Source organism: Pagrus major, chromosome 8, assembly GCF_040436345.1.
Source record: "Pagrus major chromosome 8, Pma_NU_1.0".
Classification (NCBI taxonomy): domain Eukaryota; kingdom Metazoa; phylum Chordata; class Actinopteri; order Spariformes; family Sparidae; genus Pagrus; species Pagrus major.
The window spans coordinates 20,888,309-20,903,924 of NC_133222.1; the positions used below are offsets into that span (position 1 = coordinate 20,888,309).

General features: G+C 39.7%; 1 protein-coding gene across 1 annotated transcript in view; it reads left to right on the forward strand.

The window, feature by feature from the left end:
• The first annotated feature begins 335 nt into the window (after positions 1-335).
• Positions 336-15,616, forward strand: part of lrriq1 (leucine-rich repeats and IQ motif containing 1) — a 34,774-nt gene continuing 19,493 nt past the window's right edge. The window contains exons 1-15 of the mRNA XM_073471865.1: positions 336-449; positions 1,617-1,713; positions 1,928-2,010; positions 2,105-2,237; positions 3,045-3,259; positions 3,718-3,792; positions 4,172-4,657; positions 5,594-6,055; positions 6,191-6,343; positions 6,503-6,653; positions 7,041-7,234; positions 8,271-8,398; positions 8,621-8,694; positions 9,257-9,350; positions 12,606-12,785. Coding sequence (XP_073327966.1) covers positions 336-449; positions 1,617-1,713; positions 1,928-2,010; positions 2,105-2,237; positions 3,045-3,259; positions 3,718-3,792; positions 4,172-4,657; positions 5,594-6,055; positions 6,191-6,343; positions 6,503-6,653; positions 7,041-7,234; positions 8,271-8,398; positions 8,621-8,694; positions 9,257-9,350; positions 12,606-12,785 — 2,639 coding nt within the window. The remainder of the gene's footprint in view (positions 450-1,616; positions 1,714-1,927; positions 2,011-2,104; positions 2,238-3,044; positions 3,260-3,717; positions 3,793-4,171; positions 4,658-5,593; positions 6,056-6,190; positions 6,344-6,502; positions 6,654-7,040; positions 7,235-8,270; positions 8,399-8,620; positions 8,695-9,256; positions 9,351-12,605; positions 12,786-15,616) is intronic.

A 15,616-nucleotide genomic window follows, 5' to 3' on the forward strand; every position in this document is an offset into this window, starting at 1 on the left:
AAAATGCAGTGTGTTAAGGCATTTATTAGTTTCTAACTCTTGGGAAGTGGGAAAACAGAAACTTGACTTTTCCCTTTGCCTTTTGCGCGGTTTGTCCCTCACCAGGCTTCATACTTCACAGCGCTGTTGCCATGGAGACTGAAGTACCTACTAGACGCGAAAGGACCTTGTTCTGCATGCTAGCAAGAGTTAAATTAGCTTTGACGTGCCAAGATAAACAGCAAGTTTAGGTTTTATCGATAATAACAACAACAACTTAAGATAACTTTGTAAGCACGAATGTTGTAACTGAGTGTAAACGTTAAATGCTTACGAGTGGCTGACGGTTTAAAACCATGGCGGATGCTAATGAGATGTATGACACTATCATGCGTGAGCTAAATGATGTAGTTCTGTCTGATACTGATGAAAGTAAAGAGCAGCAGAGTTTTTCATTTCACGAAGAGGCAGTAAGTATGACGTTAGTCTCCAGAACACTGATATAAGATGATTAAATGTATTAACATATTACGTTAATATAATGTTCAGATAATATTGACAGCAAGCTAAATGTAAGCTAGTAGCAGCTATTATTTTATGTCAGCTGCAGTCTTGGGTTTGAGCATATATTTTACGTAGGCTATTTATATTGTATTTTTAATGTAATTTCTTATATTTTATTTTCAAGTCTTTAAGGCTTTAAGTTAGCTTTAGGGGCCAATAAGTCAAAGGTGAAAGTTCAAAGTTAACTTCCTCACAAGCTATCATTCATTGCATTTGTATAAATGCATGAAAGACCCATCAAGAAAATACACCTGGAAGCCATATAAGTTAGGCTATTAAAACATAGCACAACTGAGAAGTAGCCCCTGGGATGTTCAACAGGACAAGGGGCAGATAATGGATGGATTATGGACAAATTTGGAATGCAGTCTATGCATATTAACTACAATTATTTATATAGGCTAACACTTTTCCATGTAACCAGTCAGTCAAAGCTTCACTTTACACATGTTTCAAGTTCAATGTAGCAGACAAGTCATTTGGTCCAAATCGCAAGCAAGTCCCAAGTCACTTTTTTGAGGGGGCAAGTAAAGAAAAGTCAAGTCAAGTCCCATGTTTCCCCCTCAAGGTCCTGCAGTCTTACCTGCAGTATTCAGTACTTATAAAAAAGATAAAGAGAAAAAGAGAAAGGACAATGTCCTATACCTGTATAATAATGATATTATTGGCCAAATTTTCTTACCTCTTTAAAAGTATAACAATTAATTCAATCCATATTATATTTTTTTAATATTCAGTGAAGTACACTTAATGACAATAAAACAAATAATATTATTAAAGCTTATTTATTTCTCAATTTCTTCTAAATCAGAAATACTTTTACATTTTTGATATTTCCTTAAAATAAAATGAACACAGACAAGTCATTCTGGTCATCATGTTTCAAGTCAAGTCACAAGTCTTTAACTTCCAAGTCAATTCGAGTCGAGAGTTGAGTGTCAAGTCATTTATTTGATGTCAAGTCAAGTTACAATTTAATAAAACAATGAATCTATTCAACTCGAGTTCACATCTCTGCTATGTAGATACAAGACTAAATATCAACCTTAACCATTATTGTATTCTGACAATAGGGGTTCGATGACATTCCACCATCTCTGCTCAGCTACTTTGAAACCTCAAAAAGCAGAGCAGCAGTTTGTGAGAAGCTCATCCTTGAGGACCTTGAAGGTATGACATTTTGTTTAATAGCAAGTACATCATGCAACATCCTGCTGTTAGAGGCTTCTCTGTGGTGGACTAACATGTCACTTTTATGATTCTATCAATAAATTGTGCTGTATTTCAAGAGATTTATAATAAAAAGACCTCCAAATGATGCCATGATTGAGATTGTTTTCCATGATAATGGGTCATATCTGGTTTTCTTTTAATTGCTTGTCAGACTTCACTGTATCACATCACACTGAGGACATGACCAACTCGTCTATTGGACTTGATAAGGACATGATGAAACTGAATGAGCAGGTAAATGCTCTCTTTACAGGTCCTCAAACATCTCAGTACATTCGGTTCATGAAATGTGGAAAACTATTCTTAATCTATGTTCTCTCTGATGCAGGTCATTTGTGACCCACAAAATGAAGAGAACGACACTTCCACTGACGCCCGCCTTCTTCCTGCACTCACAGAGACAGAAACACTGTCAGACAGACTTTGTACTCACAATGTGTCACTGTGTCCCAACAATGAAGGTACAGTACATGTTTAGAGAAATGAAGTGAATTGCAGACGAATTTTGGAAACATAAAAAAGTCATACAAATCTAATAAATACAATAAAATCTTGCACAGTATGTACTTATTTCTGAGTGACAACACAATGTAAATTCAAAGTAACTAACATGTTAAATGTTGGAGTTAACTGCACATATTTGATGGAAGTTGATGCTAAATTATATCTCTTTCCTCTCCTTTTAATTGCACTGTTGAGGCCTTGCTAAAGGTCTGATCATCTGGTCTGATAAAACTTCTTTGGTGATAGAACAGCTGCCCACAAGAGGTCGCTGTTGTCCTCTTTTTGCACTCATCAATGACAGTCGTGTGGTATAGTAATAATAAAGATCATTGTCTTTTGAACAGATAATAAAGGGTTATATTTTTACAAGTTCAGGCCTGAACTTTCTCACTTTCTTAAGTCCTGTCGGTGGTTATAGCTTTGAGGGTAATGAAGATTTTTGGCTGCATGTCTGGAATTACAATGTTTTAGTTTAAAAAAAACCCAAACCGTTTTATATATATTTTAGTGTTCTAGCTGATGGAAATGCTCTTATTGATAGTATACATTTAATATTTTGACAGACCATAACTGCTACACTAGTCTAGTTTCAAATAAACTTGGAAGAATGACGGTAGATTCCTCCTGACCTGCTCAAGTGCTGCCAGAATCATGGGAAGGCAGATAAAAGGGATGACTTGCTCAAAGGGAGCCAAGTTTGAATGTGCATGTTTTCCCTTCTTGCTCGACGAGCTACTAAAAAAGCCTTACATTTTTGTACACAGATGAAGCTGGAACAAATATGGAGAGTGAGGAGCATTTGCTGTTTGAAACGAGGACCCTCGACATCTCACTGAACGACAAGGAGAGAAAGAAAATGAGTGAGTACGAGGAAGAGCAAAAGAAACGACAGTATGAAGAGATGAAGATGGAAGAGCGCAAGAGACAAATTGAAAGAGACTTCCAGGAGGAGCTGAGGAAGATAATGGAAGCAGAGAAGGTGAGCCACTCTGGACTGTCTTTACTTGACATGATTACTTGTTGTAATTATTTTTTAATATAGCAGATGTATTTTTTGTTAAGTATTTCAGTTGAGCAAATCTTTAATCGCCCACTTTGTTGGGGGTCCTCATGAATGTCTTACTGAAAAAAATTAAAACAGAACCTGGAACTTCAGATATGTCTAAAAATGGATGTTTTAATCATGGAAACAGACAACCTGCAAAAAGCCGTGAGAAGGATACTGCGTCCTTGATTTTTAAGAAATATCATTCTGTAGTGAGAGAGAAAATCCAAAGAAAACAAATGTATTCAATTTGACAACAAGATAAATAGTTGATTGACAGATAGCAAGTTGCCAGCAAGTGAGAAAAACGTATGCTGTGTGAATGAAGGCATCAAAGAAAAAATGTATACCATTATCATGTTTATTCTTTCATTGTATCTCTCTGTATCCAGCTGCATCAGAAGGAAATTGAGTTGATGGAGAAGAGAGCTCAGAAAAAACTTGAACAGGAGTTTCTGCTCCAGCAGGTAAGCTTGAATCTTCTTGTCACATTTTTCACCATTTGTCCGTCTGCAAAGGCCACCGCTGGTTGTTGGCACTCTCCCTTGCTCATTGATAAGTCCTAGGACTTCCAAGCAAAGTTAATAATCTGAAAAATCATTATTATTTCAACACTGTGGAGTCAGCACATAATGTGGAAAACCACTTGCCATTTTGAGTATGTTTGACTTTTCAATTAAGAGGTTCTGACCTCAAATATCAGATTATAATAAACAACATTTTAGGTTTTCAGGCTTTAGGTCTTGCATTTTGTATGTGGATTGTTGTATGTACCTGCAAGTAAATGTTTCTAATGAAATGGGACAATTGCTTTGTTGTATTGACTTGTAATGATTTACCATTTAGGAACTGATCAGCAACTTACAGAGGCGAGTGGAGGAAGAGAGGAGGATGAGGGAAGAGGAGCAGAATAGAATGAAGGAAGAAGAGGACAAGAGGAAAAGAGAAGAGGAGAAAGTTAAGATGGAGGCAGAGAGGAAAAGAAAGGAGGAAGAGAGAAAGATGAGGGAAGAGGAGCAGAGGAGGATGAAGGAAGAAGAGGACAAGAGGAAAAGAGAAGAGGAGAAAGTTAAGATGGAGGCAGAGAGGAAAAGAAAGGAGGAAGAGAGGAGGGTGAGGGAAGAAGAGGACAAGAGGAAAAGAGAAGAGGAGAAAGTTAAGATGGAGGCAGAGAGGAAAAGACAGGAGGAAGAGAGGAGGATGAGGGAAGAGGAGCAGAGGAGGATGAAGGAAGAAGTGGACAAGAGGAAAAGAGAAGAGGAGAAAGTTAAGATGGAGGCAGAGAGGAAAAGAATTGAGGAAGAGACAAGGAGAAAGAAAGAGGAAGAGATACAAATAGAAGAGATTAAACTTAAAAAAAAGGAAGAAGAAAGGAGGAGAATGGAGAGGGGGGAAAAATCGAGAGAAGAGGAGCGAATCAAGATATATTTGGAAAGGAGGAAGCTGGAGGATGAGGTAAGAATGATGAAGGAGGAAGAAAAGAAGGAAAGGGCAGAAGTGGTAGAGAGGAAAAAGAAGGAGGAGAAGGAGAAAAGGAAAATAGAAGAGGAGGAACAAAATAAGATAGAAGAGGCAACGAAGGAGATGGAAAAGATGGAGACAGAGAGAAAAATGATGATAGAAATAAGACTGAAGGAGGACGAGTGCAGAAAGAAGAAAGAGAGAAAAGACAAAGAGGAGAGAGTAACTAAAGAGATTGAGAAGAGGAAGAAACAGGACGGGGTGACAGAAAAGAAAAACGAAGCTGATGATAGAAAAAATATGGCTCAGGAAAAGATGGATGAAGAGATGAGGAAGGGGGATAAAAATGGAAATGTAGATGAAGAAATAAAACTTGAGAGGAAAAAGACAGAAGAAAATCATAGAAAAAGGGTAGAGGAGGAGAAAGACCAGGAAAGGGAAAATAGAAAAATTAAAGAAGAACTAAGACCCATTGTAGAGGATGAGAAGAAGAATAAAGATGAAAGGAAAACCGAAGAGGAAGAACGGGGTAGGAGGCAGAAGGAAAAGATGAGGAGACCGAGGGATGAAGACACCTGCAGAAAATCAGAGGAAGACATGAGGCTCAAGGAAGAAAATTATTTGGACAACAGGAAGATGGAATATAAGAGCAAAACAAAAGATGAACAGAATAAGCGGGAGGAGGAGAAAAGAAAAAGGGATGTAGAAGAAAACAAGGAAGAGGTTAACAAAACAATGGGAGAAGAAATGAGAATCAAAGAAAAGGAGAGAAGCAAATATAGAATGATGCAGGTTTGGGAAAAGGAGGTAAAAGTGGTAAAAGCACATGAGCTGCAAGAGAAAAGAGAAGAACACAGCATGAAAGGTCAAAATGAGAAAAAACATATAGATGAAACAGAAAACTCCTCACAACGAGAACTCAGCACCTCCTGGTCCTCCTCAAGCCTCGAGTCTATAATTTGCCCCACTGGTTCTGAGGCCATACCACAACACCAAGAACTAGACAAGAAGATCAGTCAGACCTCTGCAAGGCCTTCCACTGGGTCTGTTTCTTTACCTGTGTGCCTCCCCGAGCACACAGAGCAGAGGAGGCTGTCATGGATGAAGGACTGCATCCCCTGGTCTAAACTCTCCCTCCAGAACAGGAGGAAGCAGAAAGGATCTGTCCGTAGTCGGAGAGGGCTGAGGAGGGCAGCTGAGGCCAGCAGTCTGCCACCTCTGTGCCCAGAGTCTCTGCTTCAGTCCACAGGCTGGAAATCTCTGCAACAGGTAAATGCTCAAATCAGAAATCAAAAATATAATGTTTAATTTAATAATGACATATGCACAGGGATGTCTGACATGCCAACTTAATAAAATCCAAGAAAACTCCTGAGCACTGAAGCATCATTGCCTCTCTTTCAGGTGACCACAGTGACCCTGGAGGACTTACCTGGCTGTAGTTTATCCACTCTCGCCCAGTGCACTCAACTTCGGTCCCTCAGCCTCAGACGCTGCGGCCTCAAATCTCTGGAAGGCATCAACCACTTACCGCAACTCTGCTACATCGATGTACAGGTGGATATTCAGTCAATACATGATTATAATTCATTGCCCCAATACCACTATTTTTCATTTTTACCTATTTCTATTTTGTGCTGTTGAATAGTGCAGATCTCTGGTATTGCTGGTTAAATATTACCTCAATTTTGTGTGTTTTGTTTTGTCTGGTCACAGGAAAATGACATCTCTTTTATCAACTGTGAAAATATTATCTGTTTACGAGTTCTTAAACTCGGACACAACAAGCTGACGTCCATCCACGGTTTAGCTGGTGCTGAAAACTTGGACGTTCTGGACCTCTCGCACAACTCCATCACCCGCATTGGTAGGAAACGGAAGATAAATGTAATGAGAACTCTGCCAAGTCTGTAACACTCCACAAGGGGTCAGCATCGCTCTTCTTTTCAGTCCTGGTCTTCCTTCACGTCACAAGGGCATTGAAAAGTGATTTATTTACTGAAGTAGACTTGGGCCCTGAGGCCAAAGTCATAAAAAGATATCGGCCAGGCAAGAGGTTAAATACATTGAATTGTACACTGAGCTACTCTTAACATATTTCTGTGACTCATGAACTCATAAAAAAAGGAGGGGGCTTTTCAATTCAACTTAGGTTTTTAGACATGCTTATGCCTTATTTACTGCTTATATGCAGATTGACTCGTGCTTTTTTCCTATCTGAATAAGTGGCTTCTCTTTTCCGCCTCATCACTAGCTGGTCTGGAGTCTGTGAGGAGACTGCAGAGGTTGTCAGTGGATCACAACCAGCTCATCAGCACCAAAGGGCTGAGGGATGTTTACACTCTGCTCCACCTGAACTGCTCACACAATCACCTGGCAAGTGTGGAGGGGCTGGAGAACAGTGCTCTGCTCAACACACTGGACCTGAGAGCCAACAGCCTTACTGAGGTAAAAAAAGAAAGAAAAAAGTCTGACTTCTGTAGAGAAACCGATTTGGATGTAAGAGGAGGGCGAGGTGCCTGTACCTAGGTTTTATTGAATTCAGCCAAAATCATTCCTTTTTCATCTCGTAGGATAATAATCATTTTCTTCATTTTCTTTTTCTTTGCTGAAACAAAGTATGAAATTATATTCATTTATTGTTTTCTTAAAGTAAAAACCCCAAATTTGCTTTCTGATCAGGATTCTGTATTTAAAAAGGTAGTAATTATGATAACCTCTTATATGGTTTTAAAACCTTCAAAATAAAAGCTTGAAAGTGTTACAGATACATACGAGTAACACGGGTTACAGTTTTAAATGGATGGATGAAATGAAGGAACATCACATTTTCCATCAAACAAAATTGCCTTTTTGGATCAAAAAAAGGATTTGATGTAACAAGTTGTACAAAAATGAAATTTGACCTGCAAGTCTGAGACACATCAGCCTGAAGCATGATATGCAATCTTGAATTTGTGAGTTGCACAGGCTACGTGTGAACTAAAAAAAGAAATGCAAAACAGTCAACATGCACAATACCAGGGCTCTGTCTGGCAGACCTAAATCAAAGGCACTAATTAATGTTATTAGCTCCATTAATCAATATCTTCTGTTTGAATGTTCTATAAACATCATTTGGAGAGTATGTCCAAATACTGAAATGTATCTTTCTCTTCTTTTATAGCATAATTCACTCGTAATGGCTTAACAAGGCAATTCAAGAAAGAGAAACATTCAAAATGAAGGCACATAAAAACAAAGAATAATTATATTAATATATGCAACATTAGTTTTTCCTAAGGCACCCCTTGACTGCAGCAGAGCTTAACTTCTGGCACTCAATGATGACTATAAACACAGTAGGACAAAAACCACTGACAGTGATGGATGAGGTCATTTAGACATCTCTCAACCAGCAGCAGCAGCAGCAGCAGCGTAAAGTTAGTCTAACCCCACAGTTTGACCAGTGTTAACTGTCAACTTCACCCTGTTGGTCCATCAGCCCCCCAGTCTGAACAACCAGGTCCTCCTCAGAAAGCTGCATCTCGATGACAACAGCATCTCCTCCCTGCAGAGCCTCACTGCCTGCTGGCTTCCCCTCCTGCAACATCTCTCTGTGCCCCAAAACAGGTACATTCCTCTAGTTCAAGGCCTGTTATGTTACAGAAACACAAAGGAAAAATAACACATACTGCAATTTTTGCTTCTCTCTTTTTTAGTAATTTGATATCAAAAATTAAAACTCCAGTCACTTAATTCAGACTGTGTCTGTACTAAACAGCGACATGACTGTTAGCTCGAGATGGAGTGTAAAGCTTTCGAAATGTCATAATTTGTTTCTGTGTTTCCTAGAATTACCCAGCTGCCCTCTATATCTGATTTTGTGTCCCTTGAAAATTTGGATCTTCGATTCAACTGCATGTCAGGTAACAGATTGTCTTGATTAAACAGACTGTATAAATCCAATATCCTCATCGTAAATGCTTACCAACTTCTACTGTGCATGTAATGTGGACAAATTCAAAGCCTGTGTTGTTTTATCTGCTGTTTTCTGACTGTAAGTAATGATTCTATATTTTGTTGATTTTAATTTGCTGCCTTGTGTGAAGCATTTTGTAACTCTTATTTTGAAACATTTCTAATATCAAAGATTATTATGCTATTACTGCTATTATGTGACACTTGCATAACCAAATTCCCTTACTCCCACACAGTCACAGATTGATTTCACTTAACAAAAGAAGTTGGAATAGTTACAAATTTACATGCACTGAACTTTGAGGCATAAAAACTTTTTTCCATCCATTATATGACACTGCTGCTTTTATGATGGCTCTGTTGTCGTTGCAAGCATGTTATATGACTCTGTGGAAATAAGATGCTTACAGTATGTTCACAAGTCTCTGGAATTGGACACTGGTGAAAGTGAGGAACACACTGAAAAATAGACATTGAGTAGACAAAGTTGCTTTCCCAATTTTCCCTCAGAGCTCCAGACTGTGTGTGAGAGTCTTGAGGGATGTCACCTCCTGCAAGAGGTCCACCTCACAGGGAATCCTCTTCAGCAGGAGAGTGGCTGGAGGTAAGGCGAGAGCTGGAGGAGGTAGAGCAAAATATATGGGCTACTGTTTTGTAGGATCTAAATACATTGTTTTGTAATCTGTATGCATCTCCTTGCATGACGAATCGGGCAGTGCTGTATTAAGGTGCGCTTTTAAATTTCTGGATAGCTTTTCACTTCTAGCTATAGCACCCTCTCCTCCGAGTCCCTGCTAAACAGTTTCAAATCAAGATGGTGTAACTAGAAATTTCCGCAGTTCTTTCAAAAAATTCTTTGGACAAAAGTCCCAGTTTCAGCTTCCTTTGCTCTGTAACATCACTCGCAATGATGGATGTTCAAAGGAGCATACCAATGAAAAGCCAGTATTTCTCTGTTGGCTCAGGTAGTCTAAACATTCCTGCAGAGCACAGGCCTTCCTGTCCACTTCCCAGGATTAGCACTGTGATCCGCGTCCGCTATTAGATTACTGCGATGTGCCACCGACACCTGCGTGTACGTACGTCGCACTAAGTGCTCCTAATTCCCAAAATATTGACACAACAGAAAAATCAATTATCCTTTCAGTGTCAATTTGCTCATTCACTTATCTTGCCTAACTATTTTACCGATGTGAAGACAGTTGCTGTGAGTTTATATCAAAAATATGCAATGACCACTTATTTTCTTCATGCTTCTATTGGCCTGTAATGAACAATGATGTCAGCTGATAGAAGTTCGCAAAGTTGTTTAACTCCTCAGAGCTACTCACACCCATTTAGCAAAATGTCCAAAAAATGAAATCTATACTTTGTTTGCCCGGCCCAAAACCCTGTTTTACTTTTCTATGACCTTTGTTTCAGTTTTAGAAAATTCTTTTATAGGTTGTTTTGCTAACTGCATTTACACTGTTGTATTGAGGAAGTTTCATCTGTCATTTTTTCACCTTTAAATCATCAAAATCACAAGTGTAAGGTGTTGAATGTCGGTTGCACTTGTAATATTCCCGCCTTATGTACTACCGGCCATTTTGGTCAATAATGCTGACAGTTGGAACATTTCTGATTTTTAATTTGTAGATGTTCTTGTGTAGCTGGTCATTCTCTGTCCAAAAACCTGAAAAAAACACTGGACATTTCACCCTTCTTAAGCCTTAACTGAAACATTACCTCAATTTTTCATTGAACTTTACCTAACCTCCAATGCCAACAGTGGAATTAACCCTCTGTATTTCCACACTCATGCCGTGGCCCTTTCATCCCGAGCCAGTGATAACACGGGCTAAATTAAAGCACCAAAAGGAAAGCTCTAAGAATTACGCTCCCTGTAGGCAGCCCGTGATCCAGGAGACGTGGAAGAAGAAAACACTGGGTCTGATTAATCAGGGCCACTTTAAGAGCATGTGTTTTGGAGGAAGTCTTCACTAAATGAAATACGGACTTGTGCTCATACGGGCTGGGGAAGGAGGATGAAGGAATGTGTGCAAAGCACAGTGTTTCCCTCAGAGAGGAGGTTGAAATTTATATCAATTTAGGAAAGGTTCAGGTTCAAGTCCAAGTATAGTCAAAGTAGATGTAGCTATAGGGAGGAGAGAGATTCATAGCATCTAAATTGTGATGCTCCCACCTTCTTTTGAAGAATTACAAGTTTTTTATCTGGTTAAGTTCAGAACCCCTGGAACACTCAGTGTCCCCAGTTCTTTAACTGGAATCATCCATCGTAAACATCCACAACTGATGGCATCTAATTGTTTTGTACATAATCTGTCTTCTCCCAAGTGTGTCTAAGTGGCGTCGGTTCCTGAATTGAATTACTTTCCCCACCTCAATGAGCTCATGTAACGATCAAAAGGTCGTATTTAGGTTTGGAACTTCATTTGAAGACAGCCAACCAGACAACATGCCCGAAGGGTTGGAATCTAATCCCGATCTGTGTTGGAGAGACCAAGTGGGCCACATCAAAACCGCATCCCTCTGACAATGCACAGATCCTGTCCTTTGCAGTCATGTTTGTCTCAGTGTGGCAGTAGGGTCTGGAAAACTTTGCATGCTATCAGAATACAGTACAAAGCATTTATACAGGTTTAAAATCCCCAAAGGGATCGGAAGAAAAGGCTTTACAATCCAGACATAATCACCTTAAGCACCACGATTACTCCACCATCAGTGTGTGTATTTTCAAACTGGATTTAATACTATGCTCTCTACTTCATCTTATCAGTTGAGACTGTAGGGAACAGTTGATCATTACAGTAAAATGGAGCAAGAGCTACCCATAAAATTAAATTCCAGCCATTGATAGGTAAAACATCTTGAGGTGCACATGTGTATGAAATAAGAACTACTGCAATATTCACAAAAACACACATCCTGAGCTGGTGAAATGAAAGGTTCGCCCTCTACACATGTTTTATCCTCCTCTGGTGACGTGGTAGACAAGATTTAAGAGCATATGGTGCTCTGGGAATCAATTTTGAAAAACCCAGTTGTTCAAAATGTTTTTAAAAAAATTGACTTTGTAGCCTGAAGGCTTGTATTTTTTCACAGATTTTATTGTTGCTGTTCCCCAGTGTCTTGTAGAGTTTCCAGCTCCACATTTTCCCACTGAACACTGACCACATTTGGCCTCCGCTGGTGGACGCTCTGAGTCTGTTTCTCTGGCAGATAGCTGGGATTCCTCTGCTTGTACATCCTTAGCCTCAGGCAGCAGTTACCTCTCCCCCAGACTCACAGCCATTCAGGGCTCCCCTCCACTGTGAAGGCGTGTGTGACTACACTTCCAAAAAACAATACAAAGTTAACAGTTCCAAACTGTCTCAAATTGTATTCAGATTGTGTCTCCAGATCACAGTGTGCACCATTTGTACCAGTGGATAAAGCACAGCAAATTCACTAAATCACTGAAAATAGATTAGTCCACTTAGCCAGGAGGACAAAATGTACAGTGCATACAGAGCAGCATGTACAATGAATTGCCTCAGTGGGACTCAAAACTCCTTCTCAAGCTCTAACCCTTCTGTATCAGAGAAACATCACATCTTATATCTTAGACCTGACAGAACCTCTCTCTCTAACAAGTGTCACTGAAATTTCAGATTTCTTTTTTGAATTCTGTTCATGTTGCTCTCAAAGACCTTCATCGTCTTTGAATATACTGTACTTTCATTTAAGAAGGATACTTGTACTAAATTACTTTGTATTGATATTATAGTAACTAAAAAATAAGACATCAAGACAAAATAAAACATCTTAATAGCCACAAAGACTGCTGATATTTTATCCAGTTTGCTCTCCTTTTCAGATCCACTCTACAGAAAGCATTGCCTGGCCTGAGGGTCATTGATGACCAGGAGACAGACTCTTCTTTATCGCCACCTGCTGCTCAACAAGTCAGCTTGGCCTCAGGCAGCTTCATAGCATTCTGCCAGGCTCAGCTTCAGCAGACTCGTGATTTACAGCAGCAGCACAGCAGGGAGCTCAGGTAAGAGACAAATGACTAACTGCTTATGCAATCAGAGAAAGTGGTGTGGTGTTTATTTATTTATTTACTGTTAATCCTTTCTAAAATTGTAATAGAAAAAAATCTTATTTTCATTTAGAATCATTTTCTCTAATACTGACACCAAGGATCAAATAGGGAAGCAGGGAGGGGATTTTTAGTAAGTAAGTAAGTAAAAATGGTCAACCAGTACAAATCAAAGGTGTGGTGGTATTGGCAGTATTGTATTGTATTGCCTACAAACCAGCCTCAAACCACATAAAAATATAAACAAAAAACATATCTATATATGGGGAATGCCAACTTGGATAATGATCAATGATCCTCTTTAGGGAATGATGGAACTGAAATATACTTCTTTTACAGCCTCTTAAGTCCCCAATGAAATGAAATGGGAAAAAACTGAAGGTGTATAGAGCGGTTTGGATATCGAGGGATTCAGATAAGACAGAAAACAAGAGAATCCTGCAGGCACCTGGCGACTGAAAGGCAAGCAACACGCGCACAAACAAGCACGGGCCCTGATGCAGGTAGCCTAGTTGAATGGTGATTTTGGTCCCTCAACTAGGTTACAAAATGCTCACAAATTTCCCTCAACTAGAAAGAACAAGGGCAGCAAAGAAATCTCACTACATAATGAGACTGGTACAAAGCAAACACCAACACAAACCTCCTAGTATTTGTAACTTTCTCCATTTTCCCAAAGGTGTTCATTCACATTTTCATTCTCATCAAGCCATTCACTGACCCTGTGTCTTCTATGAAAGCATCTGCATTTGTCATATTTGTCCTCTCATTCATTTAGCTTTTTTCTCTATAATGTATTTCTTGTATGAGGAAAAGAAAGAAGAAAAGTAAGGAAACATACATGCAAGGGGTGAAACCCTGAAGGCATTATAACACACTGAAAAAGAAAAACTGAATCAAACGGCAAACCCCAGTGAAATTGAACAGGATAAGACAATATAAATAACTTCAAACCTGTTTACAAGAGGTCATATTACACATTTTATCTCACGCTGATCAGCCTGTCAGACAGACAGATACGAAGCAGTCAGGAATGTTAGCTATCCACTTGTTATGTCTGATACATAGGGCGTAGTGAGCCTAAAGACAACGTCCATCTATTTTCACAAGTCCTTCGATGTCACTAGCCTCTGCACACATTGACGCTCCTATGCAAGATGGACCACCAACACTTAAAACAGTGGTCAACTTTCTGCTTATCTTCATGACCCTTCCAAATTACATAGCACAAAAGATGAAACATGGCTGCGGCTGCCCATATGGGTCAGACCGAGGACTCCTATGGCTTGAGGGGTAGCGTGGCGCTCCCTTTGCTTCACCCCTCACTGTGTGCCCTCTACCCCCCTGGCCTCTGGACAATGAGCCATTCTGGGGGCTTTGCAAGGACCAACACAGCCATTTAACCCCTGGCCTGACCTTGTGTCTGACTGGGGTTTAGAGGAGGTGAGAAGAGTGCCACACGTCAGTCCGCTGGTGGCTGTAAGGTGGGAAACCATGGGGTTTATCAGGGGTATGGTTTCACAACTTTTCTCTACAGGGTGTAGGGTGGAGGCTGAATCCTCTGTTCCTTACAAAATGCCTCTGTTTAATCCTTACATATGAATTTTTATGACTTTGACTGAGCAACTAAAAGCTCTTTTTCTTAATACAAATGCTGATTAATGCTATTCTAAGGTCCAGAGTGCAGTCCAAGGGATATTGGAAAAAAGTAAAAAATTACAAAGAACAACTTCTCAGCCATAAAGCCATCTTTTGTACATTCATAGATCCTGAAAGCTTGTTCTAATCAAGTCTTTCAGATTAACCATAGGATCCGATGTTTCATCAGGTAGAGCTCATTCTTCGTCTTTGCATCTGATAGGTCCATAAATTTCACAAAAACTTTTTCCAAAATTATGCAATCAATCTTTTGGATACAGGAGACACATATCTATCATTATTCGTTCAATAAACAAAACAATTGTAGTCTTTTTAGTATACAATTCCCTGTGTGTGATACTATATACTACATTGACTGAATTTTTGCTTTTAGTTTCTATAGCGTAGTACTTGACATCCTACCATTTTTTTTTTTATCCTGTGAGCTGCCATCTATCCTGAGGTTGAGATTAACTGCATCTGTATATCCCCTGCCATAGATGCATATCCAGTCTGCAGTAAAAAACACTATATTCAACATACTTGGGTACAGGCTTTGTCTTGACCCTAGCTGGTCTTCAGTAGCTTACTGCTCTCCACCAGTTATTGCTGTCATGACGTCTACATAATGAACAATAATTGAAAAGACGAGTGACCACAGGGGATTCTGGTAACAGGGTTACAGACAGACACAGGCTAGCAATACTCAATATGAGTCTTGTCGATATTATTTCTACAGAGTAACACAATTTTATTCATTCCTGCACTCTTATATCAGTGGTATATATGTTGATGGTGACCCTGCAGTGAACCAGCAGGTACGGGGGGCTGGGGTCAGTGGGGTCACAATCCTTTAGGACCTCCCGACTCCTCTCTCTCTTGTCCCACTGAGAAGGAAGAGCTAGGTCTTTGTAGAGAAGAAGCTGTACTACCTAAGGCTACTGGCCCTCCAGACTGACTGGGCACTAAAATGTCTCTGCCCCCTCGGGGGTAAAGACAGGGAGGGGAGCAGAGCAGAGCATTGCTAATAGATTCATTAAGTTTCCATTGAGGTGGCTTTGTAGTCAGTTTATCCCCTCAATGAAAGAGACATTATATGGTATTAGGGCACACAGAGCGACACACAAACAAGCTCACAGTCATTCACC